The 25,563-nt window shown below is 59.3% G+C and overlaps 2 protein-coding genes across 2 annotated transcripts in view; both read left to right on the forward strand.

Annotated features, from left to right (window-relative positions):
* Positions 1-218: 218 nt before the first annotated feature.
* Positions 219-9,960, forward strand: Gbgt1 (globoside alpha-1,3-N-acetylgalactosaminyltransferase 1 (FORS blood group)). The gene is made up of 6 exons (XM_058585964.1): positions 219-1,465; positions 2,016-2,081; positions 6,792-6,842; positions 6,916-6,951; positions 7,403-7,537; positions 8,757-9,960. Exons 1-6 carry the CDS (start codon positions 1,395-1,397, stop codon positions 9,436-9,438), a joined length of 1,041 nt encoding a protein of 346 aa, XP_058441947.1. The 5' UTR covers positions 219-1,394; the 3' UTR covers positions 9,439-9,960.
* A 3,344-nt stretch (positions 9,961-13,304) lies between these two features.
* Positions 13,305-25,563, forward strand: part of Ralgds (ral guanine nucleotide dissociation stimulator) — a 41,557-nt gene continuing 29,298 nt past the window's right edge. Inside the window, exon 1 of the mRNA XM_046465549.2 lies at positions 13,305-13,431. Coding sequence (XP_046321505.1) covers positions 13,414-13,431 — 18 coding nt within the window. The 5' untranslated portion in view covers positions 13,305-13,413. The remainder of the gene's footprint in view (positions 13,432-25,563) is intronic.

Genomic DNA, 25,563 nt, shown 5'->3' on the forward strand with positions numbered 1-25,563 from the left:
TCCTTCCTACCTCATGCTCTGGTCCCGTCCCGGCTTCTCACTGCAAGCTGGGCGGCCCGCACCCTGCTGCCTCCCAGGCGGAGTCCCATACTCCGAGATGACGCCACAGCCCAGATTGCGGGGCTCAGACCTTGCCAGCTGGACACCGGAGCCGACCCGCCTGCGATGGGGGGGCGGGGCGGGGCGCGGGGGTGGAGTCAGGGCGACCCGCCTGCTGCCGTTTGGACGGCGGGGCGCGCGGCTTCCACCCCCAGGGACTTATCCGCCCCAGCCCAGAGACCACCCCAGGCCAGAGACCGCGCACCCGGCTTGCGCGCTGCTAGGTGCACGGAGCCGACTCCTTGGTTCCGGACGGAGGTACGTCCCTGCGTCCATCCTACAACTGGTGCGGCCTCAAGGAGTGAGTCTGCACCCCTCGGGGACAGTTGCGCTCCCACCTGCCCTACCCTACCGCGCCGCGCGTGAGCGGAGGGAAGTCCGAACCTTGAGCCCTTCTGGCCGGCAGACCTGCAGGTGCGCGCCCCGGCCCCAGCCTCCGGGGTCTGCACTCCAGGCGACAGGAGAGGCCCTGAGTCCTGGGCCCAGCAGTGGAAGCGAGGGCTCGGAGGATGCTGCTTGCTGAAGCCCAGGTGGGGAAACGGAGGCCCCAGAGCGAAAGAGGGGGTGCAGGATTGCCAGAGACCCTCGAGTGAGCAGAGGCCAAAACCCCAGAACCCTGACTCCGGGATGTCTGACCTTGATCCACCGCAGCGGAGCGCTTTACAGCCATTCCCACACATGCCCACCGGTGGTGCGTGCTGTTCCCAACCCCTTTAGCAGAGAACCCTGAGGCTGTCCGAGGTACCAAGCCATTGAGGGCGGAAGCGCCTCCCAGTGGTCCCCTGGAAAACCTAGTCGCCCCGCTCCTCCCGAAGGAAATTCCTTCCCTAGGAACTTCCCAGCTGCCTGCCGCGCACCCTGGGGTGTGTCCCTGCTATTCTGGCGCCGGGCTTGGTTCCAGTTGCGGTTTCCACGGAGAATCCGCTAAGCCCCGCCTCAGCGTCCCAGCCCCTGGGAGGACGGGCCTCTGTTCTTCTAGGCCGCAGGGAGGGAGCGAGACACCAGAGCTGCCCCAGCCACAGCTCCAGCTAAGCACTGAGTGCTCAGCCGGGAGTGACCTGAAGGAGGAGAGGCCTAGGATCTGCATTGCTGGGAAGGACGTCACAGAGAGGTGCAGAAGTGGGTGCCCTGCCCTGGGATAAACAGCATTCCTTTGCAGGTGTTTTGGGGACCTCAGCATCTCAGGACTGCCAAGAGGCAGGCTCAGAGCCTGACTGCCTTGGGAGGAAAGGGACTGTTTGGCCAAGGAGCCAGCGGTCTCTGAAGGTGGCCAGGCTCTGGTGCAGCACTCAGCCATGCTCCGCTGGAGACCAACCCTGGGCCTGGGGCTCTGCCTGCTGGCCGGCACAAGCCTCTGGGCCCTGTGGTAAGTTGCCCCATGGACCCCACCCTCCCTGCCTCTGCACCTCAACCCCAAACTTTGACCACCTTAAGGTCTTCCAGGTTCCACCAACCTCTTCTGGCACCTCTCCCCTAGGCCCAGCCCCAGCCCTAGCCAGACCTAATTAGTTTCAGCTTCTGAATTTTGCCTTGTACGGTCCTCCCACCTTTGTCCTGAAGTCTGCTCTGCCTACACCATCCTTCTACCCGTGTTGGTGAGCAGCTCCTGTTCATGCTCCCAAGTTCACGAACCCCAGTACCCTTCTGAGAAGCTCCTGGGGCTGCGCCTCACCCCACTGCTTTGTGGGCAACTGGTCAAGCCCATGCATGCCCCAGGAATAAATTGCTATGGGTGAGCAAATAGCTACATCAGGGCCCTTTGGTGTCCACGGGGAATTCTAGGAGGCCTTGTCCTAAAGACCACCAGGCTCTGGAATGACAGGGGATCCCCCAAATGCACCATTGGTGTTCTTCACTTCCAGTAACGTGCACCACGTGGGTGTCAGCCTGAGTCAACAGGTGTCTTTCCTTCCCAGGGCCTATGTCAGGAACTGGCCGCCCGTCTCCTATGTGCCCTACTACCTCCCCTGCCCAGAGATCTTGTAAGTATGGGGCTGTGAGAATTGGGGCCCCTGGGGGCTGCTCACATTTCGAGAGACACAAGTGATTTTAGGGGCATGTTGTCTGCAGTTTCCTGGGTCCTAAGCTTGTGTTCTGCTGAACTGCTATGGTGTCTAGGGATGTTCGGGCTGCCACAGATGTGGCGCGAGATGGCCACTTGAGTTGGCGCATCTTTGTGCTCTGTGTGCTTTGGCCTTATATAGGCTGCACAGCTCTAAAATGGGATGGGTGAGGGTCCCCTCCTGGGCCACACAGAACCTGGATGTGTAGCCTGGCGTTGCCCTGGTGCAGAGCAGGTGGCCAGTAGACAGTGCTCTCAGGACACAGCCTTTCACTCAATGTGTTCCATGTGGACTTCAGGAACAAACTGACATTTGACACCTTCCTCATTTGGCGACTCTGCCTTTTTGACAGCTAAGAGTGAACAAATGGGTTGGGACAACTCAAAGGGGCATCTGGGCCCTGGGGGCTTTTGACTCTACAGCCACAGGAAGTCACACATCTGGATGGTCAGCCAGTGAGCAGCAAGGCAGGTTGCACTGTTATAAACACAGACTGTAGTAAATTAGGGCCGTGGTCCATGGTCACTTCTGTTGCTAATTACACACCTCCACAGGCTGGCCAGTTAAAAAGAAGAGGCTTATGTTGGCTCAGGGTTCTAGTCCAAGGGCAAAGGGCTGCATCAGGTCACAGTCTTCCTGTGGACAGAGTTCCCAGACAGCACAGGAGGACCGTGGTGAGAGACAGGGAGTGCCCGTGCGTGTGCACCTCCTGGTCTCTCTCCCCCTTGTAAAGCCAGCAGATGCCCTCGCGGGGCCCCACCCTGATCACCTTACACAACCCTGATGGCCTCCCTGAGGCCACTGCTGAACGCCACGATGGACTCAGTGTCCAGCCTCTTCCTGCCTCTCAACAGGGATCACACTTCAACACTCACACCGTGTCCAGCCCTAGCAGCTGGGAAGCTGGGAAACAGAAAAGACAGAAGAAAAGGGGAGCCACCCACCCACCCGTCCTGCCCCACCCTGCCTACGAAGCCCCTCCCACTGTCCACCTGAACGGCTCCATCCCACGGTGCTCAAGCAAAGGCTTGCTGGGATGGTGTTTCCACCTCTTCCCAGCACTGACTTCCAGTGTGTGTCCCTGCTGCTCTTGGTCACTGTCATTTTATGCCACCCAGGGGCTGGGAGCCACTCTTCCTTTCCCACCAGCTGTTGGGCACTTGTTTCCCCGTGACCTGTGGGTCCGTGGTGAGCAGCTGTGGGCACGACCCCCACGCCTCCATGAAGGTGGCTCCTGGACGTCCCCCCCCCAGGCCAGCGGGTACGGATGGGCTCTCGATCCCTCTTCGCAGCTGGTTTCCGGAAGGACCACAGCACATCACACACATTCCTGAGCAGCAGCTCAGCCTGGGCAGTACCCAGGGAACCCACCCTCTACCACACCCCCACTAGTGCTGGGGAGAAAAAGAGAGCCACCATGCTGATTCTGGAGGTGGCCGTGCCCTCTCTGGTTTAAGCTCCACTCCCCTGACCACCCACAAGGCCCCTTCCCCCCACGGTGTCACTTGCATTTCCTCTTCTGTCCTGGTCCCGTGTCTGTCCTGGTCGCGTCTGTCGTGCACCACCTCAGCCTTGGCTTTCTTCCAGGGTGCCTCTTGGTTCTGTTGGATGGTTCTGTGATAGACTGAAGTTGAAAACCTGTGTCTGTTTTAGTTCTTTCTTCCTTTGGATTCCTTCACTTTCCATTTACTACCTTCAGAGGTTTAGAAATATGAAGTGTTTGGGGTTTTTTTGTTTTGGTTTTGGGTTTTGTTTTTGTTGTTTTGTTTTGGTGCTGGGTGGTGGAACCCAGGGCTTCACTCATGCCAAGCAGATGCCCTGCCACTGAGCTGCACCCCCAGACCCAGCTTTTATGTTCTGAGGCTGCAGTGTGGCTGGTGCCTATTTGTACTTGTGGAGAGAAGAGACCTGAAGTGCTGTTGTAAAAAACGAGGGCAGAGGTCCAAATAGATGAGCTGAATTTGGAAATTCATCAGTTCAAGAAGAGAGACTCAGCTGGACACAATGGCACACGCCTGGATTGCCAGCTTTTCAGGAGGCTGAGGCAGGAGGATCCCAAAATTGAGGCCAGCCTGGGCAACTAAGTGAGACCGTGTGGCAGGCTGACTAGCACGTGACTGTGTCTGTCTCCCCTTCTGAGTGGTGTGGCATTGTGTCACTCTGTGATCTGGTTGCCTAGGGAACCCAGACGATAGCCCCGATCTTCCGTGTGACAGTGTCTTCGTGCATGGGCCTGCCTGTCTACATCCCCATGGGTGGAGCTGTGCTCCCCTGTTCCTTTGTAATATTACCCCTTGCCCTGTTTGGGACAGAATGTTCCATGGAGAAGCCTTTTGTGTGTCCCCTTTTTTTACTCTGTCCTGGTGTAGTCCTTCTACATGTCAATCAACCTGCTAGTGGACATCATGAGGATAGACTCAGCCCCCTGAAACCTGACCCCTTGCCTTATTTGAATAGCTTCTCCTCAGTAAAAGGGGTCAGCCTGTTCGCTCTCATGCTCTTGCACGCACGCGCTCTCTCTCTCTCTTTTTCTCTCTCTGCGGACCCTTAAGGTCAGAGGAGCCGTCACAGGACCCCCCCCCGCCCAAAGAAAAACGTATTTCTGTCTCTTGTGTGGTCATTTCCCACAGCCCAGATCCCTTGGAGTGACCTTGAGTGTTTTAGTCGCCAGCAACCTGGCAAGACCCTGTCTCAAAATGAAATTTTTAAAGTGCTGGGGCTGTAGCTCAATGGTAGGGTGCTCCTGGGTTCATCCCCACGACCAAGAAAATAACAAGTAGAGACCAATCGCAAAAGGACGAGGACTGTGGGTCCACCTAAAAGAGGTCCCTGTGGTAGTCAGATTCAGGAAGCAGAGTTAGACAACGGTCACCAGCGACACGGTGGTCCTTTTCCTGGGGACAGGGCCATAGGGAGCTACTGTTAACAGGTGCCACGTTTCTGTCTGGGGTGAAGGGAACATTCTAGACACACAGAGCAGTCCTATCCTTTTTGTTGCTGGGACAAAAGTGCCCGAGGAAAGTCCTCAAAGGAGGAGCCTTTATTCTGCTCCGGGGTTCAGAGGTTTTGGTCCATGGTCGATGGCCGTGCTGTCTCTGGGCCTGTGGTGTGGCAGGACCTCATGGCAGAAGGACGTGGCAGACCAGAGGTGCTCGCTTCACGGGAGCCAGTGAGCAGAGAGAACAGAGACGGTGGGGACAAGAAATGCCCCTCCAGGGCACACCAGGGACTTTCCCTCCACTGGGCCCACCTGCCGGTTTCTACCACCTGCCAGTAACGCCATGAGCCACGAACCTACCGAGGGACTCATCCACGGAGAGGTCAAGCCTGCAGGGTCCCGATCCCTCCTGAGAGCCCCCCTCTCAACACGGCTGCACTGGGGACCAAGCCCTCAACACATGTGCCTTTGGGTGGCACCACGACATGGGCGTGCTTAGTGCCACTGAACTGTATGCTTTTTTTTCTTTAAAGAGAGAGACAGATAATTTTTTAATATTTATTTTTTTAGTTTAGCAGACACAACATCTTTGTTTGTATGTGGTGCTGAGGATCGAACCCGGGCCACACGCATGCCAGGCGAGCGCGCTACCGCTCGAGCCACACCCCCAGCCCCGAACTGTATGCTTAAGAATGGTTAAAATGGCAAATCTCACGTTTGTGTGTTTTGCCACATGAAAGGAAGCCCCAGACTAGGGGTGGGAGAACTCAAGGAGGCTGCAGCCATCCTCTTATGTGAGCCGTCTCTGGTCCCTGACCCTTGGGACCGCCTCCTGGCCGTCTACCCGGCTTCTTTGAGCCGATTCTACCACCACTGCTTGCTGGGCAGCCTGGGGCAGGCCTCTAACCTCTCTGAGCCTTAGCCCACTCCCTGTGGCAGGCAGAGGAGGGACAAGAGCCCGTGGAGTCAGGGTCTGGCCCAGGCCCTTCAGTCTGCTGGCACCAAGCCCAGGGCCTGGCCTGCAGCCCTGCCACCTCCTGTTATTTCTGCACTCAGTATGACCTTTGTTGAAGGTAGTGGACACTGAAGTGGCCAGGACAACTGCCCTCTTTGAGTGCTGGCCAATGCTGGGCACGTCCTTCCTCCTGTTTGATGGATGGCTCCTGTTCACACAGCCACTTGGGTCAGGATGGCTCCTGTTCCACAGATGAGGAAAGGTGCAAGTCTCAGCCAGGGAGAAATGAGCCAGCCAGCCATGGAGACGCAGAATGGGCACCTGTGCTGGCGAGGGCCCTCCGGGCAGGCTGGACTCACTGGCAGGGGCCAACCCTGCGGTCCAAGGCCACACGTCTTTTTCCTCAGTTATGTCCTTGAGGTCCTTCGACTAACGTGACTAGGCCCACCGGGTTACCCAGGGCGAATTCCTTTATATAAAACCACCTGAGGGCAGAAGGCAGTGGTGCATATCCATAATCCCAGCTACTATGGAGGCTAGGGAAGGAGGACAGGAAGCGTGAGGCCAGACTAGGCAATTTAGTGCTTGCTCCCTCTGGCCCTGGGCAGGCCGCACCCTAGGAGCCCAAAATGAAGCTGTGGGGAGGTCAGCAGGAGTCGGCCCAGCCCAGGCGGGCCCCCTCCTGCCAGGAACTAACGGCCTGTTCTCTCTCTCTCTCTCTCTCACCTCTGCACAGCAACCTGAAGCTGCAGCACAATGGGGAGGAGCCCCTCCGGCCTGTGGCACAGTAAGAGATTGTCATTTCCCCTTCCCGCCCCAGGGGGGCTGCCTCCCCTCACACTGGCCCTTCTTGGTTGCAGGCCTCTGTACCCTCAGCCCCAGCTGCTGGAGCAGAGGTAGGGGGCACAGAGAGACCTGGCATGGGCGGGGGCGGGGGCGGGGGACAGCACTGATTCCTAAGTTGGTGGAGGTGCTCATGTCTGGGTGGCCTGGGACCCAGTCCTGTCACTGGCTGCATGACCTCGGGCAGGTTAGCCAATGGCGCGGAGCTTCCCCTGTGCAGGGGATCACAGTAGCACCTGCCCCACAGGAGGCTGGAGGGGCAGATGATACCAGCCCACGGGGTCACACCTGGCTCCTCTAGACGTGCTCCACGCTGGTGCCAGCTCCGGTCCTCCCTGTCCTGCTGTGAGGTAGCTGGTGCCACCCCACTTTCCACATGGGGAACCTGAGACCCAGAGGCAGGCACGGGTGGCCCTCGGTAACACAGCATAAGAGGCGGGTCAGGACGTGGCCAAGGCTTCCACCCAGGGAGGCCCTCAGCACTGGCCCCTCCCCTGCCACCAGGCCCATGGAGCTGCTGACACTCACACCCTGGTTGGCGCCCATTGTCTCCGAGGGAACCTTCAACCCAGAGTTGCTGCAGCTCATCTACCAGCCGCTGAACCTGACCATCGGAGTCACCGTGTCTGCCGTGGGGAAGTGAGTGGGGGGGTGAGTGGGTGGGTGGGTCTCCCTGAGCCACGGGAGCTCCCAGTGCAGGGGAAGGCAGGCCCTGTAGGGCACAGGTGCCAGGCCGAGGAAGGTGCAGGGCGAAGGGTGACGGGGTGGGCTTGCTGGGGCAAGGCGGGGCCTGGCATGGAAGGTGAGCTGGACCAGCCCAGGTGGAGCAGCAGGAGGCGCCGGCCTCCCTGTCCTGGCCTCGGCCTCCCTGTCCTGGCCTCGGCCCTGCCCGCTCTCCTCTTCTTGACTCTACCTGGCCCTTCCTTTAGGAGCTACCACCTGGGACCCCGATGGGGCCCGAGGTCTAAGGCACAGACCAGGTGATGAATGGCCCCTGCAGGGTCAGGCCACCCACGCCCGCTCCTTATACCCAGCATCCACCACCCACGTTCCCTTCCCTCTGCCACCTACTTGCTTCTCGGCTCCTTTCTTCCAGCTTAGCCTCAGTGGTGCTGCCTATAAGATGGGCATTCCTGTAGGCATCTATGAGAACATCACGAGACTCTCCGAGAACATTGGCACTTATAGTAAGTGCACAAAGAAAGTCAGTGTGTTTAACCAGTCACGGTGGCACCTGCCTGTGATCCCAGTGGCTCAGGAGGCTGAGGCAGGAGGATCAAGAATTCAAACAGCGGGCTGGGGATGTGGCTCAAGCGGTAGTGTGCTCGCCTGGCATGCATGCGGCCCGAGTTCAATCCTCAGCACCACATACAAAGATGTTGTGTCCGCCAAGAACTAAAAAATAAATATTAAAAAATTCTCTCTCTCTCTCTTAAAAAAAAAAATCTCCCTCTCGGTCTCACACTCTCTCTTTAAAAAAAAAAAAAAAAAAGAGTTCAAACAGCAAGGCTCACAGCAATTTAGCAAGACCCTGTATCAAAGTAAAAAATAAAAAGGGCTGGGGATGCGGCTCAGTAGTAAAGCACCCTGGGTTTAATCTCCAGTACCAAAAAAAAAAATTAAAAAATAAGGCTCTGCAGTTGGGTTTTCAGGTCGGGAATGCTCAGCTGAAGTAGGATTGTGGGCACTTGACAGACGAGCGCCCAGGGTCACCTGAGTGACAGCGGGAGGGAGGCAGCCAGCAAATGGACCCCAGCCTGACAGCCCAAACCCTGTGGCCCGCATGATGCCAGCACATGGTGGGGACCAGGCAGTGGCCCTGAAGGGCAGCAGTGGATGGCAGGATTGTCGCCACCAGGTACACCCGCTTTGTCCAGCACTTCCTGGACTCGGCCGAGGAGTTCTTCATGCATGGCTACCGCGTGCACTACTACATCTTCACCCACGACCCTGCAGCCATTCCCAGGGTCCCGCTGGGTGCTGGCCGGCTGCTCAGCATCATCCCCATCAGGCGCCACTCTCACTGGGAGATTTCCACACACCGAATGGAGACCATCAGCCTGCACATAGCCAAGAGGGCACACCGGGAGGTAGACTACCTCTTCTGCCTTGATGTAGACATGGTGTTCAGGAACCTGTGGGGTCCTGAGACCTTGGGGGACCTTGTGGCTGCCATTCACCCAGGCTACTTCACTGCCTCCCGCCAGCAGTTCCCCTATGAGCGGAGGAGAGCCTCCACTGCCTTTGTGGCCAACAGCGAGGGGGACTTCTATTATGGTGGGGCAGTCTTTGGGGGGCGAGTGGCCAGTGTATATGAATTTACCAGGGTCTGCCATATGGCCATCCTGACAGACAAAGCCAATGGCATCGTGGCCACCTGGCAAGAGGAGAGCCACCTGAACCGCCACTTTATCTCACACAAGCCATCCAAGGTGCTGTCCCTGGAGTACATCTGGGATGACAGGAAGCCCCAGCCGCCCAGCCTAAAGCTGATCCACTTTTGTACAGTGAACAAGGACACCAGCTGGTTGAGGAGCTGACAGCAGAGCTGGGGCCACCATGAATGGGGACCCAAAGCCCTGCAGCCACCTGCCCCTGTCCAAGCCTTAGATGGGAAGCAGGCTGTCCTGCCTACCTCCAGCTACCAGGAGATTCCAGCTGAGAAGGGGTGAGGGAGGCGCTGTCCACGTCCTAGGGCAGTGCACCCCTGAAGGTGCAGTGATCGGGCACAGGGATCATCGGAGGGGAAGACGAGAGGTTAGAGAGATGGGGCCCCGCAGCTTGCCTCGTCTAGCAGGTGCACCTTCAGGCAGGCAGGCCCTGGCGTCTCCGCCCCCGAGGGCCTGAAATCCTGCCAGGTCCCCCTTGAAGTCGCAATTTAACACCACTGTGTGAAAGGCACCATGGACCCCTCTCTCTGGCTGCCTGGGTATCATGATGTCCCCTCAGCCATATACAGCCAGTTCCTCATCTGGGACCCAAAGTCAGCCTCAGAAATGGACCTGGTCTAGGCTCCCTCTGGGTTCCTGCAGACATTGGGGAGCCACTCTCACGGACTAGCCGCTGCCTCTGTAATAGTTTTCAATAAAGGGGACACATTGCTTGGTCCTAACCAGAGTTACCTGACACAGTTCCGCAAACTCTGGGGATACACCAGGCGGACAGTTATTCCAGAAGATCCAGGCTAAGGCTGGCTGCTGCCACAGGCAGGAGCTCATTCTCCTTCTCTGGGGAGCCAGGGAGAAGTGGGAGCCCTCGGAGGTTTGCCGCAACCCTGCATGCAGGAGAACCCCATGGGCTCTTGTCCCTGAGTACAGGGGTATGTCTGTCACCCTCCTGTATCCAGGGTCACCTCAGCCCTGGAAGCCACTGGTGGGCATAGGGTTCCAGGGCAGTGGTGCAGGCCAGGAGCAGAGAACCTGTTGGGGCACTGATCCAGCATGGACCCAGCGGGGCCTGAGGCCCACAGCCATCTGTCTGCCCAGCCAGGCAGAGATGGGCTGGGTGTGGGTTGAGGGCCACTTCCCTGGGGCAGCAGCATCTTCTCTGTGGATGGAGGAGACATGGAGTAGGTTTGGGGTACACTGTGGTCATCCGAAAACAGTCAGATGCTCTGTAACCTGCCCCCTGAGCCCACTCTTCCTACATTACCTGTAGTTTAGCCAGCAAGCAGGGACAGATCCCAGACTGTGGGCAGGTGGAGTCACAAGTGTGAAAACACAGCATGGGCTGGAGAGGACCCGAGTTGGGAGAGGCCCTGGGTCTTCTGGTAGAGAATGGACCATGGCCTCTCCATCCCTGAGAGGGAGCGTGCCTAGGCTGCCTGGGCTGGGAGAGCTCTGTGAAAAGCCGCTTGTCTGCAGCAGGAGGCGGCTCCTAGATGTGAAGACGGGGAAGGCCTCATGAGGAGGGGACCCTGGGACCTGGGCAGGTCAGCCTTGCAGGGGAGACGCTGCTCCCAGCTTATGCCAGCCTTGCTCTGGGTCCATGCCAAGCCGTGGTGCCCAGCCAGACCTAGCTATGGGCCTTCTCAACCTGGGCCCAAGCCCCTGGGCACATTGGCCAACCGTGGTCCTGAGCATGGCCCTCAGACACAACCCGAGAGACAGAACCCAACTCCTGGAACCAAGCTACAGACCTGGCTGCTCTCCAAAAAGGAGTGGAGACTGGGCCAGCATAAGGAGGCCAGGGACAGCGTCCCACCTGGCAGGATCAGATCTAAGCTCCCTTTAACTACAGGTGCCAGATTTGCAGGCAGCATGGAGTTCTGTGGGCTCTGAAGCTTTTTAAATTGCAGAGGAAGCACTTCAAGAAACAGACATTGCAAGTGTCTGAGGACCACGGCCAGAGGCCCCATGAGCTGAGACTTCAGCCCCTTCATGGCCTGCAGGATGACATAAGATCATGGCTGTATCCCACGATACAGTCCAACATCATCGTTTGCCCCACAGGGCCTGTCCCACACACCTGTGGTCACACTGCCCACAGATCAGGCCAGCACAACCCACCACTGGACCAGTTCCCTGGGACCTGCTCCTGATACCACCTCCTCAGGGAAGCCGGCTTGGATCTGTGCTCCCCTCCAGAGTGGGCACCTTCTGCTTCCCATTCACCCTCCTCATCCTGTCATTTTCAGTGATATTGTGCCCCTCCCACCCTGTTCCCAGGCAGTAAGCTCTGAGATGGCACTGATGGGCCATGGCCAGCTGGGTTTCCCCAGGAACCAGCACCCAGGAAGCGCTCCATAACCTTCTGCTGCATGCATGACGGGGGGCGGGGTGGGGGCTGAACTCTAGTTTAGAGCTCTGTCCTAGAGCCTGTGGGATACTGGGCAGGTCACTCCACCTCTCTGAGCCAAGGGGCAGGAGTAAATCAGATTATGGCTGGGAGGCCTCTGAGCACCCACCCTTCTTGGGCAGCTGCCTTCATGTGTTGCCAGCTCTGGGACACCCTGGTTAGCAAGAGGGCACCGAGATAGGTGCTCTGAGTCCATCTTGGGTGAGTGACATGTCCACTCAGCCCCTGAAGCTCTACAAGGCCACAGTTCCTAGGAAACTGCCTGGATGGGGTCCCCTGGCCCCTAATCTGCAGTGAGCCCTGTCTGAAATTGAATCCTGTGCATCTGGTCCAGACGTTGTCCCCAGGGGCACCCACATCCCAAGCTCCTTCCTGGAGCTTTCCTCACCCAGGGGGGCTCCCCAGGCCCTGCCCCTCAATTCCCCATCCACGGTGGACTCACACTGAGCTACAGGCCACCTTCTCAGCTCCTATGTGGAGTTCACCCTTGCGATCTGCTGCCCTGAGTTCAAATCCACACTGGACCTGCACAGCCCTGTGATAGGCTCCAGAGTGACTTCTCAGAGCCTCAGTTCCCTTGATCAAAATGAGCCAGTGACTGCCCCCCATAAGGGTGTGTTGGGAGTAAAGCAGGGAGACAAAGGTGCCCAAGAGGCTGGACCCAGGAGGTCCCCTGCGTGACATCCCTGTCACCAGACCAGACAGAGCCTCTGTCCTGGATGAGTGATGAAGAAGAGAACTGCTTCCTAATCCCCTACCCACAGCTGGTGTGGTTACTCAGAGCTAAGTGGCCTTGAGTGCTTATGGCCCCAGGTTTCCCTAGTAACAGTGAGACCCACACCAGCCCAGCACCAGTTGCAGACCCCCTCCTCCCAGGTTCCCAATTGTCCCCCTTACACCTATGGGACAGGCTGGATCTAGTCGTGTCACAGAAGGGAAAGGATGGGCGAATAGGCGAGGAGGGGGCTACCTGACCTGACCTGAGTCTGGTCTTCTCAAGTTCCCCTGACCCCGGCCATCCACACAGCAGGTGGCACTGGGTACGCGCCTGACAGGGTGAGGGTGTATAATTGGCGACTGCAGGCTCTGCAGGGGCACCCAGCTCAGCAGTCCCCACCTGGCGACGGTGTCTGTGGTCCTAGGTCGCAGAGGGTTGGGGAACAGCGCAGGCGGCTAGGGCGGAAGGACATGTGAGACCGGCCAAGCCGAGCACTCGGTGCGTGACGCGTGCGCGGCGCGAGGCGGGGTCACGTGCGCGCGCCGCCCGCGGTCCCGCGCAGGCCCCGTGTGCGCGCCGGGCTGTGGACGCAAGACTGGACGCGCAGCGCGGGGTCCAGCCGCGTGCGCCCGACGCAGGGAGGCCGAGCGCGCCCCCGAGCTCGAGAGCGGGCCCGCGCCTCGCACCTGCGACGGCCGGGGCGGGGCCGGGGCGGGGCCGTGCTGTCCCCGCTGTCCCCGCCCACCCGGCCCGAGCCCCGGGAGCCCGGGCGGAACCGAGCGCGGGGCCCGAGCGGCCGGCAGCGCGGCAGGCGCAGACAATGGGAGCGGCGCTGGCGGCGACGGCGACGGCCGCGGAGCCCCGGGCCCGGCGGGGACGCGAGGCCGCGCCATGAGCCCCGCAGCCGGACGCCCCCCTGCGCCGCGCGCGGGCCGAGGCGAACGGTCTCTGCGAGCCCCGGGCCCGCCCTGGGGCCGGCGATGAGCTGCGGAGGCTGAGGATGATGGTAGATTGCCAGGTGAGTCCGCGCCAGCCGGCCAGCCGGCCGGCCGCCCGCCCGCGGGTGGAGGCGGCCCGCAACCCCCGCCCACGCCCACCGGGGGAGGGAGCCGGCGCCGCATCCACGCAGAGCGCGCGCTTACGCAGTTCCGCGTCCACCGCTCCTGGTACAATTGGGAAACTGAGCCAGGAAAGAGGCAGGGTCTCGAGGGACCGGCCAGGGCACGCCAGGTGGCAGAGTCCAGCCGCGAAGGAAGGGCTCCTGCTTCCTGGGCCGCGGCTCAGTCCTCCTTTGGGGTTTGCTTTGGGAATGAGAGCCCCTAAAATCCTGGGAATCCCCTGCCCACCCCCTCCAGGCGGGCTCTTTACTCTGGACATCCACACGCACGCCTACCACGCAGACTTCCTAGGTATCAGAAGGATGGGACACTGGGGAGGTGACAAGGGAAAAGAAGGAAGAGGTTGGAGATTACCCTTAGGGGTAGGAGCAACATGCCAGGGATCCATTGCTTGGGAGGTGGGGACATACCCTGCTGATAGGCAGCTGGGTACTCAAGATTCCCCAGTATGCCTGGCATGGGACATTCCCAGAGCAGCCTGGAGAGGACAGGGCCAGGGTCCTGTGTCCACTACTCTGGACACCTAGAATTAGGCTAAGCAGTCCTTCCCTGGTGTGGAGGTGGCCACAGGGGAGGTCTTAGTTTCCCCTTTGAAAATTGGGGTGGTTGGCCTTTGTGACTCCAGGGTTCCACAGACTCCCAGAAGTTTCTGGTGGCCTTAGTTCTCCATCAGTGACCCACTGTCCACCAAGCCCCTTGGAAAATGCTTTGTCCTCTCTAGAGGCCCTTCTGAACCCAGTAGGCGGGGGCCTTGGAGGACTGAGGACAGTAGGGGTCATGCAGAGTGTTGCCCCACACTGGACCAGCATCTCAGGTCCAGGGAAGAGACTGTCCCTGTTGGAGCCTGGGGTCCTCCTTTGGAAGTGGGCAGGGTCACTGACCTGGCTGGGTGAGGAGGCCTCCTGAGTGAGCGTGACACCTCAGGCCAGCAGAGGGACACAGGGGAGCAAGTGAGGCTGCTGAGGTCCTTCCTGTTCCTCTTGGAGCCTTGGGTCCTGCTCCTTTGCCTCCTGGGGCCTGGGAGAGCTGCTGCCTTGACAACATCCAAACAAAGGTGTGTGTTTTGTTTTCTGGGTTTCTTGCCTGGGGCTGCAGTGCTAGCGCTGGCCACCAGGGGGCAGGAGTGCCAATGAAGAAAGTGCAGCCAGGAAAGAGTGCCCAGGGTCATGGTCTATGTGCCCTGCCTTCCACCCAGGGACCTCCATCACTAGTATCCCTGCCACAGTGTGAGCTGCTCAGGGGTGTGGAGGGGCTCAGACCTCCTCTCATCTTTTCCCTGAATACTATGCCCGAGCACTCGCCCCAGGCAAGGACCATGTTGGTCCTGGATGTGACCCTTAAATTGACCGCCATGGGCCCTGCCCTCCAGGACCTGTGTGCATAAAGAGGCACAGGCGCTCTAGTTGTCCCTGGCTGTGTGGCAGCATCCCCCTAATTCACCTCTCACTACGTAGCAGGTGTGTGTGATTAGGTGAGGTCTCAGCCCAGCATATCTCCTCCAGGCCTCTCAGGAGGCTGGGCTGGAGAACGCACCTCTGAGCTTGTTCCGTGTTGGCAGGGTCCAGCTTGGGCTAGATCCCTTGTATCCATTGTCTGGGATCCTCTGTGGGGGTCATAACCTCTGTAGCAGGCATGATGTCAGCACTTGCTTGACTAGAATGAGGCAACCAAGGAAAACCAAGACAGGTTTTTGTGAATCTTGGTAGTGGCCTCATGTCACTTACTGAATTGTTCAGAAATCCTGAACACAACCAAATCCAGTGCACCTCGGGAGAGCATATTATTCAAGGACTTGTGTGCCAGGAGGCAGTCGTCACTGGGAGCCTTGGTAGGGTCTAAGATGAAGATTTGGATTTGAGCCTGAATGTATGGCGGGTCCCTGGGAGGCTTAGGCTGCAAGCTGTGACACAGGTTTGCTCACTTCTCACCCACCTTGGGTGCAGACCAGGAAATTACTTAGGAGAACAGCCCCAGAGCCAGGCCTGGCGTGGGTTGCATTCTGTGCTCGAGTCCTGCCTCCTTGTGTGTCTTCCACCTCTGAGTTTGTGCAGTGGCCACCGGGGACTTGAGCCCACCATCTCACACACACACCATCATTTCCCAGGGAAGCAGATGTTAGAGTGACTCCCATTGTATGTGGGGCAGGGGGATGGCCACAAGGAGGACAGGTGACCTGAATGACTTTGCCTCCTGAGCCTTGGGGCTGGGGATGTGGTATCCAGAGTCCCCTCAGGCAGCCCCTCCTCACCTGCCATCACCCACTTGCTTCCCTTCAGCCCATCACCACTGTCCCTGGACTTTTATGGACATCTGAAGATAACAGAGTCACGAAGGAATTCATTCATTCATTCAGATGGTACAGGTTTCCTGGCCTGGGCCACCAGAGGAGGCCATGAGGATCATTCCAAAAGGTGTCAGGGCTGGCAGAGGTGGTGTCCACCTGGGTGGGCGCTGAGAGGGCTTCTGCAAGGAGGCGTCCCGTGGTCAGGGTTGGCTCTTCGCAGGTGGGGCCTGGTGTCTGTCACTGTCCTGGAGCTGTGATGAAGTGCCAGCTCCCCTCAGCAGGCCGGCACACTCCCAGTCCTGGAGGCCACAGGTGTGAGGTCAAGGTGCGGCAGGGCTGTGCTCTTGGAGGGCTCCAGGGAGGATCCTTCCTGCTTCTTCCAACCTCTGGTGGCTGCTGGCAATCCCTAGCTCTAGGTCCTTGTCCTGTAAGTGCGTCACTCCAGGTGTGGCTCCACATGGATGCCTCTGTGTGTGTGTCAGGTTTTCTGTTACTGTGAGGACACAGTTAGTGGCCCTCCCTAATGCAGTATGAAGTCACATTCGTACTATCTGCAAGGACCCTATTTCTAAAAGAGGTCTCTTTCAAAGGTACCAGGGGGTCTTTTGGAGGGACACAGTTCAACCCATAACAAGTCTCAGGAATGGTTTACCTCCTAAAGGCCAGGTGTCCATGGGGTTGGAAAGCAGTGGGGATCTGAGGATGTGGCAGAATCGGCCCCTGGCTAGGGATTGTGGGGGCCTGACTGGGGCCTGCTTTGGCTGTTCCAGCAGCACCAGCAGATGGCGCTGTGACCCGTGTGGCGGCACTGGGCTGCTGCAGACAAAAGGTCCGGCTGGTAGCGTCCAGAAGGCAGCACCTCGCAGTGAACAGGCCCAGAGCACAATCAATTCTTGATGACACATGCAGAAGGACATCAAGCCAGCCAGGATAGCCATGGGGTGGTGGCTGGGTGGCTACTTGGTGAGGGAGGCTGGGGTGGGGAGGATGGCTCCTGTAGCACAGAGGATCACTTATTGCTGAGCCTGTATCAGAGGAAGGAACTGAAAGGAAGGCAGGGAGGGGCCAGAGCCAGGGCTGGGAATTTGCATTCCTCTTTCTCTGCACCTGCAAGGTGAGACAGCCCTTCTCGGCCTTTCCAGGGGCGCTGCAGCTACATTACACCTGAGGTTTCCAAACAGCTCTCCTGTTACAGCAGAGCATCCTCAGGTCCGAGGTATGGGGGCCCATGGAAGGTGGCCACGGGCCCGGTAGGCTGTCCATACAGGGCCTGGTGCTGCCCAGTTTGCCTTGCTATACCTGGTAGGGCTCAGCATGATCCTCCTAGAAATGCAAGAGGGGTAGGCCAGTGTGGGCTGAGGTGCAGCCTGGGCCCCCCACCATGGCCAGGGCTCCCGTGGACATCAGTGAGATGGGGCAGAGTGCCCCCGGGAGTGGAGGCCATTCTTGTCATCATCCCCCTGCCCCTTTCACCGTCTCAGCCCTGGGCTGCTGGTCCTTGGTTGATTCCCAGCAGCCTTCCAGGGGGGCTTTTGTGCAGAGCACCTAGGCCCCTGGCTCAGGAGGCGTAAAAAGACGGCAGAGCTGGGGTGTGGGGTGGGCAGCCGCTCTGTGGAAAGCTGTGGATGGGAGCCTTGGGACCTGGGGCCACCTTGGCTCTGCCATGAGCAGTGTAGCAGGTCACACTCCCACACCAAACAAGGAGCCATGTTCTGCAGGGTTCTTCCCAGGCCCGTGTATACCTCTGTCCTGGGCTCTGGAGGTACCTGTCATGAAAGCCCCTCCCACTGTCCCTGCACCTGGTCTTGCATATCTGCCTGGCACCCTGAGCTATGCCAGACTGGCATCCTTGCTCTGGTGGGGACACCCAGGCACCCAAAGGGGAAGGGACTCCACAGCAAGGTGGGAGCCTGTTTTCAGACAAGCCCCATCCAGGCCAGGCACCAGGGCTGGGACCACATTCCTTCCAGTTACAGTGGGCTTCCAGTGGTCAGGGCGGGGCAGGCAGAGCCCCCAAGGTGGGTCAGCAGTGACTGCAGATGAAGGCCTCGGGAGCCTCTCCTCCCTTCCCATCCTCAGGAAGACCTTGGACTCTCTCTCTCTGCATTTTCTCAGGTTCTTGGGTTAGAGCTTCAGAGGCTTCTAGGGCCAGGACTGGGAGGGGCCCTCAGGGAGTGGGGTGAGCTTAGGAACCCTCTGTGTCCCTTCCCAGGGCAGCTAGGCTGGGGTGAGGCTGTAGAGAGGAAAGGGTGTGGGAAGCATTGCGGCACCCCCTAAAAATGACAAGCCCCAGAAGAAGAGATCGTTCCCGTGGCAACCTGAAACAGTTGCTAGGCAACTTCAGGCCCCCCAAATACTTGCCTGCAGGAAGGCTCAGGGCTAGGGGCTTTCCAGTGGCCTGTGTGTGGCCCACAGTTCTGAGTTTGCTAGGTATTTCTCATAGCTGGTCCACCGTCCGCCCCCTGGATCCTTCCTGAGGGAAACCCCGTTCTCTCCTGCTCCCCATCACCCCGCCCTGCCAGCCTCCTGACACTGGGCCAGTCCCCTAGCAATGGAGGCCATTTCCTGTATACCTTTGCCACAGTTGATGGTGTCGGAGTCAGAACATTCAGTCAGAAGGCACAGTGAATGGGGCCATGCCAGCCAGGTGGGGGATGGCAGGATGATGCCTTGCCCCCCCCCAGCCCTGAGCTCCCTGGACGTGGCACAGAATGGTAGGGCAGGTGTGGCTCAGGTGCAGCCCTGCAGTAGAGCTGTGGTTCTGGGCCAGCTTTGAGACTGACTTTAGCGTGTTCCTTCTCCCTGGCTGCAGTTTCCCCATCTGTGTCCCATCTACCCCTCTTCTGGGGCCTTGGGTGCGAGGGTGGGGGCCAGGGCCTGCCCTCCACCTTGCCCAGTCCATCTCGGCAGCAGACCAGGCCCTCAGGGGAACACTGTGCCACACAGGCTGCGGAGCAGGACCCTGGGTGGGAATCCCAGCTTGTGCTTCTTACTGGGTGTCCTAGAAACCCTCTGCACCTGGTATGTCCCCTTCCCAGCCCCTGTCCTTTCCCCTCCCTGCCCAGGAGGAAAATACACACTCCTGCCTGCCTAAGGGGGTCAGGAGGCCTGGCCCTGTGGGCCCCACCTGTGGGCCCCACCTGTGTGCTGGAAGGCTGCCTGAGGACACAGGGTGTTAGCTGGGAGGGAGCAAGGCCCTGCAGCCCCTGCTGAGGGAAAGGGCCGATAGCAGAAGGAGGAGAGAGGGCAGATGGGGGCAGGCCAGGCAGGCTGGACCTCAGAGAGTGAGATGCGAGTCCACTTGCCCTCAGACCATCTCCCTGGGGATGGCAGTGAGGGGCGTGACTGTTGGTGACCATTGCACCCACAGGGTTTCCCTGTGCCCTGCAGAGCCAGGATTCTGGTCTGACTCAACTGGTCTCTGTGACCTTGGGCTATGACCTCACTCCTGAGCCTCCCTGGACAGGAGAGACATGCCCAGCTCCAGAGTCCAGAGGCTCTGGGACCCTCATCTCTTCTGCCTCTGCCAGTGCCAGGTGCATGTGTGACCACTGGGGCACCAGGTGGATTGCAAGTAGGCACAGGAGCGGGCTGAGGCTTGCAGATGGTGGCCTGGGAGGCGGAGTGCCCCATATTCATGCTGGATGCCCCCAGAGCACTCAGGCCAGCACCGTGAGCCACAGCTAGGGTAGGAAGAGCTTTGAGGGCACAGCCCTCACCCACCCTCTGCACCAGTTGGCCTCCTGGCCCTGTCTGGCGCTTGCATCACCACCTGCACAGCTGATCCCCTGAAGACTGCTCAGGCCCCAGCGGCGGGAAGGGGGGGGGCCTGCACCGCAGGCTGGGGCATCCCTTCTCCCGTCTTCCTTCCCTCTCTCTGGGCTGGGATCCAGAATCGGCTCCCCTGGGGAGGGAACCAGGCTCTTCTCTCTCCCTGCCCCCCCCAGTTGGCATGAACTCACCTCACACCAGCAGTGCCAAAGTACACAGCACCGTGAGCGCCCCCCAGCCAGAGAGCAGGCGCTGTGCTCGCAGGCTGGATGTGTGTCTACGCTCAGCAGAGGAAGGAGCCCAGGAAAGGAGGAAGCAGGACAACCCAGAGAAGCCGCCCTCTCCCAGACTGGCCCCTCCAAACTAATAGAAAATATATAACATAAACCATATTTTAAAATATTGGAAATGCTTCAAAAAACCAAAGACACAGCCTCAAGGCCGCTTTGACAGCTTTTGTTGTTTGTGTGCCCTAGAAGATGGACCTCCTCCGCACATCACCTGAGGTCCCAGGTGCCCCTGCAACCTCTGTGTACCAAGCACCAGGGGAGGGGAGGGTGTGTCCAGTCAGGAGGACCCTTGGTCAGGGTGCGGCCCTGAGTCCAGGAGCTCCCCCTCCCCCCTCCCACTTAGGACTCCATCCTGACCCCAGGCGTCTTATTCCCAGGAACTTGGGGGTGGGGGGGTCATACCCTTTTCCTGTAAATGTCAAGCTCAAACTGGAAGGGCCAGAAGGTGGGCTGGGGGGTTAAGCCCCTAGGGCTGCCACCACCTGAACTGAATCCATTCCAAAGAGATTCTTGCTCCCACCCCACCCATGTGGAAATGTGGCCCAGCCCTGATTATCTCAATCATCTGTCCCTGTCTGCAAGGAACAGCAGTCTCCAGGAGTTCTGGGCTGTGCAGAGGTCAAGGGGCTGGAGGAGGAGGAGCCCCAGCACCTCACCTGCAGAGGCTTAGATGTGGAATGTGTGGGGTGTTCCTATGGCACCTGCAGGCCCTCCACAGGTGCAGGGATGTCTGTCCCCCCACACCCAAGGCAGGTGGCCAGTCTTGGGGAGCTGGGTGCAGGCAAGAGACAGGGACACGTGCCGACCCTGAGTCGAATCCACTAGTGTTTTCAGACAAATGCTGAGTGGGTGGCCCCGTCTCAGGGAGCCCCACCTGATCCCGCTTCTCTGGGGCCATGTCCAAGCTCCTGACCCTCTAGCTGCCCAGAGCTGGAGTTCAGGGGTGAGGCAGCCCACCTAGACTGAAGCCCTGTGTGGGCAGAGAGGTGACAGCTGAGGCTGGGGGCAGGGCCAGGCAGGTTGTGCCCACGGGAAGGGCTGAGCTGGCAGCACCACCCCCTGTTCCTCGAAGCAGACGCTTGAAGTTCTTTGGGTTTCCAAGAGGATTTCCTCCCCAGGAGCTGGGCCCAGGGATCCCTGGTAGAGCACGAGCCCCCGCCCCTTCGACAGCCCTGCCAGGGGCCGGCAGTGACAGGCACAGGAGCTGGCTGCAGGCGCTGGGGAATGCGTTCTGGGTCACATTCATTTTTGGCAGATGTGCAGGGCAAGGTTGTACATCCAGGGCCTCTGGGCCTGCAGGGGAAGGCTGTGCTCCTGTCCTGTGACGGACATGAGGGGTGTGCACATGGCGTGTGTGTGTGTCTGTCCTGGGAGCATCTCCCTGACTTTGGATGGCCATGCCTAGGTTTGAGAGATGTGTGTCAGGGTGGGCACATACCTGGGTTCTGCACGCTGTAGGTGGCTAAGGAAGCTCACGTGAAGGGACGAGTAAGGCTGCATGTGGGGACACCTGGCTGGGGCCTGGGGATGGAGAGCCCATGATCCCAAGTGTGTGTGTGTGTGGGGGGTGCGCGCGCACGCACATGCATGTGACTTTGCTTTTTCAAAGCATCGAGCCCAAGCCTTGGCCATGGGGAATCCTGACGTCTCAGCACTGCCCTTAGCCCCTGAGTTTCAGTTTATCATCTGGTCAGTAACTGTGCGCAGCTCCCGGGTTGTGATGGTGAGAAAGTGCTTGGCACAGTGCCTGGGACACATAGACAGAGGCTAGGGACAGGCAGCTTCTGGAGGGTGCCAGGCAGGCAAGGGCACCCGGTGTGCTGCATCCCCTGCTGGGCCTTCCAGGGTGAGTGCAGAGGCCTAGAACTGAGAGCCTCCCTCCCAGGAAGAAGCCGAGGAAAGCAGGGGGGGGGGCGGGTGCTGGTGTGGAGAGCCGTGGCAGGAGGGCAGGAAAGCAGCACTCGGCTTCACAGCCCAAGGCACCGCCACCTCCCAGCCTGGGGGATGTCCTTGCTGGAACAGGACTGTGAGAAAGAGGGCAGTGGGCACCAGCCCCACCTCCCAGCAGCCAGCTGAGTCCCGAGCCCTCTCCAGAGGCCAGTACAGCTTAGGAGGTCCCCTTCTGAGAGGGTAGCCCTGCTTCCCAGGCCCGAGCAGCAGGCTGGTAGCAACCCTGGGCACACAGTGTCCCTGGCACAGCAGGCAGCTCCTGCACCACAAGGGCCCATTTGTCCTGACTCTTCTGGCGCCGGGTGACCAGGCCTGCTGGACACAAGTGCCTGACCGTGAGCTCAGCCCTGCACCCTCTGCCTCTCCAGGCTAAGCCAACGGCGGGGACCCACTCCCCAAGAGCTGCTCCTGGCCAGGAATGTAAGGGGGCATCCCCTGCACTGAGCCAGGGCTGACCTGACCACCCACCTGCCCTGCTGACATCCAGGGTAGGCTGGCTTCCAGGAACCTCTAGGCCCAGCTTCTAAGAAAAAGGGCTCCTGCTTCCCAGAAGGCCTGGCTGCACCTCCTCCCACCCGCTGCCGGGCTCTCCTGCCTCTGGCTCTCAGCCTGGCTCTGGAAGGCCCGTCCGTGGGGATGGCTGGGCAGGCACGTGGACCCTTCCCGGCGGCCGCTCAGCTCCCTGCAGCCTTGCTCAGCTTCCAGGCTCCCCTGGTGACCTCCCAGGAGGAATTCTGAATAGCCTAGCGTCCAGGCATTCTGAGGCTGCAGGAGCCCTCAGGACCATGGAGTCCACTTGTTGATGTGGGCATTTGGTCAGAGCCCGCTGTGTGCCGGGGGCCAGGCCAGGCAGCTGTGCATGGGCAAGAGTCCCTGCTCTCTAGGACCTTCCGTCCCAAATCCCCACCTGCCCATTTTAAAGAGGGAAGGAGCCAGGCTTGGAACCAGTGCTCCTCCCTCTGGTGTGTGGTTGTGCCGACTCACCGTTGGCCTCTCACGGTGGCCAGGCCCTCCCCAGGCTAGGCTTCATGCTGGGCGCTTGGGCATAGATGGGAGAACAGCACTCATGCGGCTGCCCAGGGAGCTTCGTGCCACTCTCTGTGCCCGAGGCAGGAAGCAAGTGACTCCACAGTAGATGAGTTAGTTTTCAGGGCCCTCCTTGGAGCCCCCACCCTGCTGTTCCCACAGCTCACCTAGCCCTGAGGAGGTCACGCAGTCCCCTCCCTGTGCCAGTGCCCCTGCCCTGTTCTGTGGCCGCCTCACTTTCAAGCCTGTTTCACATATTACACCCCCAGGGGCAGAGGTGGTTTTTATCAATTTTGTTCCCTGAAATATCGCCAGCCCTGGAACAGTGCCCAACACCTAGTAGGTGCTCGGTAAATTCGTGCCACAACCATGCACGCGAACGGTCATTGTGCCCCAGGGCGCTCTGTTGTATTTAGATGGTGCCAGCTGTGAATCCTGTTGCCCGTCCTCTACACAAACAAGTTGACAGTGCTTAGAGACTCGGATGGCCACCCGACATTGCTACAGTACTTCAGACGCGGCTTGCAGCAGTCTCGTCCAGTTCTGAATTAAAAGTGAGAACCCAGTCCCTCACGGTGCACACCTGTGATCCCAGAGACTTGGGAGGCCGAGGCAGGAGGACCCCAAATTTGAAGCCAGCCTGGACAACTTAGCAAGACTCTGTTTCAAAGTAAAAAGGGCTGCTGTGTGGCTCAGGAAAGCCCCTGAGTCCAATCCCCAGGCCTCAAAATAAAAAGGGCCCGTATACTGAACACGCGGCCCATGCAGGCCCCATCCTAGGCGCTTCCCAACAGATATTCCTTTCACTCTGCAGCCTGTTTGAGGCAGATTTTAGTCCCCTTTGTGGGCTAAGACCAAGGTGCAGCCAGGGACAGTAACCGCCCAGCCTGTGACAGTCTCACCCAACAAGCACATGAGCAGCTGGGGTTTAGACTTGAACCCCCAGCCCACAGCTGCTCCTGGATACTTCCCGCTGGGCGTTGGGACTCTCAGGGCTTCCTGAGGGGCAGGCCCAGCGTGGGGTAGGGAGCTGCCCGCGCCCTTGGTGCTGCTGGATCCTGCTGGCCTGGATCCTCGGAGTCCTGGCTTCTGGGTGAGCCCCGGGACCAGTGGCTCCTAGAGGGCAGCGGGCAGGCAAGCAGGCGGGCGGGCAGGGACCTGTGGTGGGTGAGTCAGCCCAGGGGTTGCGGTTCTGCCCAGGGCAGGGCACCCTCAGCTGCCAGGGCAAGCGCAGCCCCGTGTGGCCTTTCCCAGCTCCCGCAGCCTCTGCAGGGGCGTCCTGTGTTCGCACCATCCCCAGGGGCCCTGTTCTCCTTGGCCTGGAGCAGGGGAAGGGGCCACCCCATTGAGGTATGCAGCCTTCCACCAGTCCCTCTGAGACTCTGTCCCCACCCTATTGGCCTTCCTGTAAACCAGGACCCTGAGGTCCTCCCTCTGCCCAGAGAAGGCACCAGGAAGGTCAAGTCACAGGCAGGGCAGATGGAAATGCCAGTTGCGAGTCCAGGTGAGATCAGAGCACTGCTCTGCTGTGTGACTCTGGGTGAGTTTTGTTGTCTCCGAGCTGCTGCCCCAGGCCTGTCAGCCAAACCCACGTCAACCCTGGATGATGAATGTCATTCCCTCTGGCAGTGCCTAGCAGGAATGCTGTGGTCCAGTTAGGCACCAGTGATCAGGGATCGAGGAAGTCAGAGTCCTGGGCCTGGGCCTAAGTGGGACAGACCACTTGCCCCAGCCCAGCATCCACAGCCCCACCTCTGCCTGTGTTTTGTGGGTCACAAATCTGTGGGGGTTTTTTTGTGTTATTTTTGTGGTTCTGAGGATTGAACCCAGGGCCTCAAACACACTAGGAAAGCACTGAACTGCACTTCCAGACCTTTTTATTTGGTTTTTAGACAGGGTCTCACTAAGTTTCCCACTCTGGCCTTGAGCTTGACATCCTCCTGCCTCAGCCTCCCAAGAGGCTGGGATTACAGTCACGTGCCACATTGCCCAGCTTACAAATCATTTGTGATCTTTAACTCAGTGCAGAGTAAAGAATAAAGGAAAATAAGCAGCCTGGGGCCAGAGAGGCCTGGGCTTACGTCTGAACTTGGCACTGATATGCTGTGTGACCTCAGGCAAGTTGTTTGCTCTCTCTGGGCCTCAGTGACTATGGCATCACTCTACACAGATGGCTGTGTAGAGAAGTGCTTTGTTCTCACTGAAGGGTGCTAAAGGCAGGGCTCTGAGGAACAAAGGGCATCAGGAGCTACTCTGCCTCCAAAGCTTCTAACTGTGAGTGGGTAAGCAAGGTACAGATGAGTTCAGAGCCCTGGTCCCTGGGAGTCTAGCAGTCAAAGCCTCAGAGGCCTGGATGCACCCTGCACCGCCCCGGAGCTAGGTGTGTCTCCTGCAGGGTGCAGCACGCCCCTGCATAGCAGAGCCAGCCTGGCCGGGAGTGTGTGTTGAGTGACTTCATGATGGACCCAGTTCCCAGAAACCAGGGAAGGGAGCTGGGTTTGACCCCCTGCAGGACCCAAGTCAGGTCAGCAGGCTGCAGGAAGAGGAGCTGTCTGCTTCCTGGACAGGATGTTGTGCTGAGTAAACAGCTCACGGAGGAGTCACTGTTCCAGCTCTGAGTCACAGCTCCTAGCGACGGCCACGAGTGTTTACAAACAACGGCTCGCACCGGCCAGGCCTGCCCCCACCTGGAAGGGGAGCAGAGCCCCATG

The sequence above is a fragment of the Marmota monax genome, unplaced genomic scaffold (genome assembly GCF_021218885.2).
Source record: "Marmota monax isolate L192 unplaced genomic scaffold, Marmota_monax_Labrador192_F-V1.1 WCK01_AAM20220418_F8-fsc00167, whole genome shotgun sequence".
NCBI lineage: Eukaryota > Metazoa > Chordata > Mammalia > Rodentia > Sciuridae > Marmota > Marmota monax.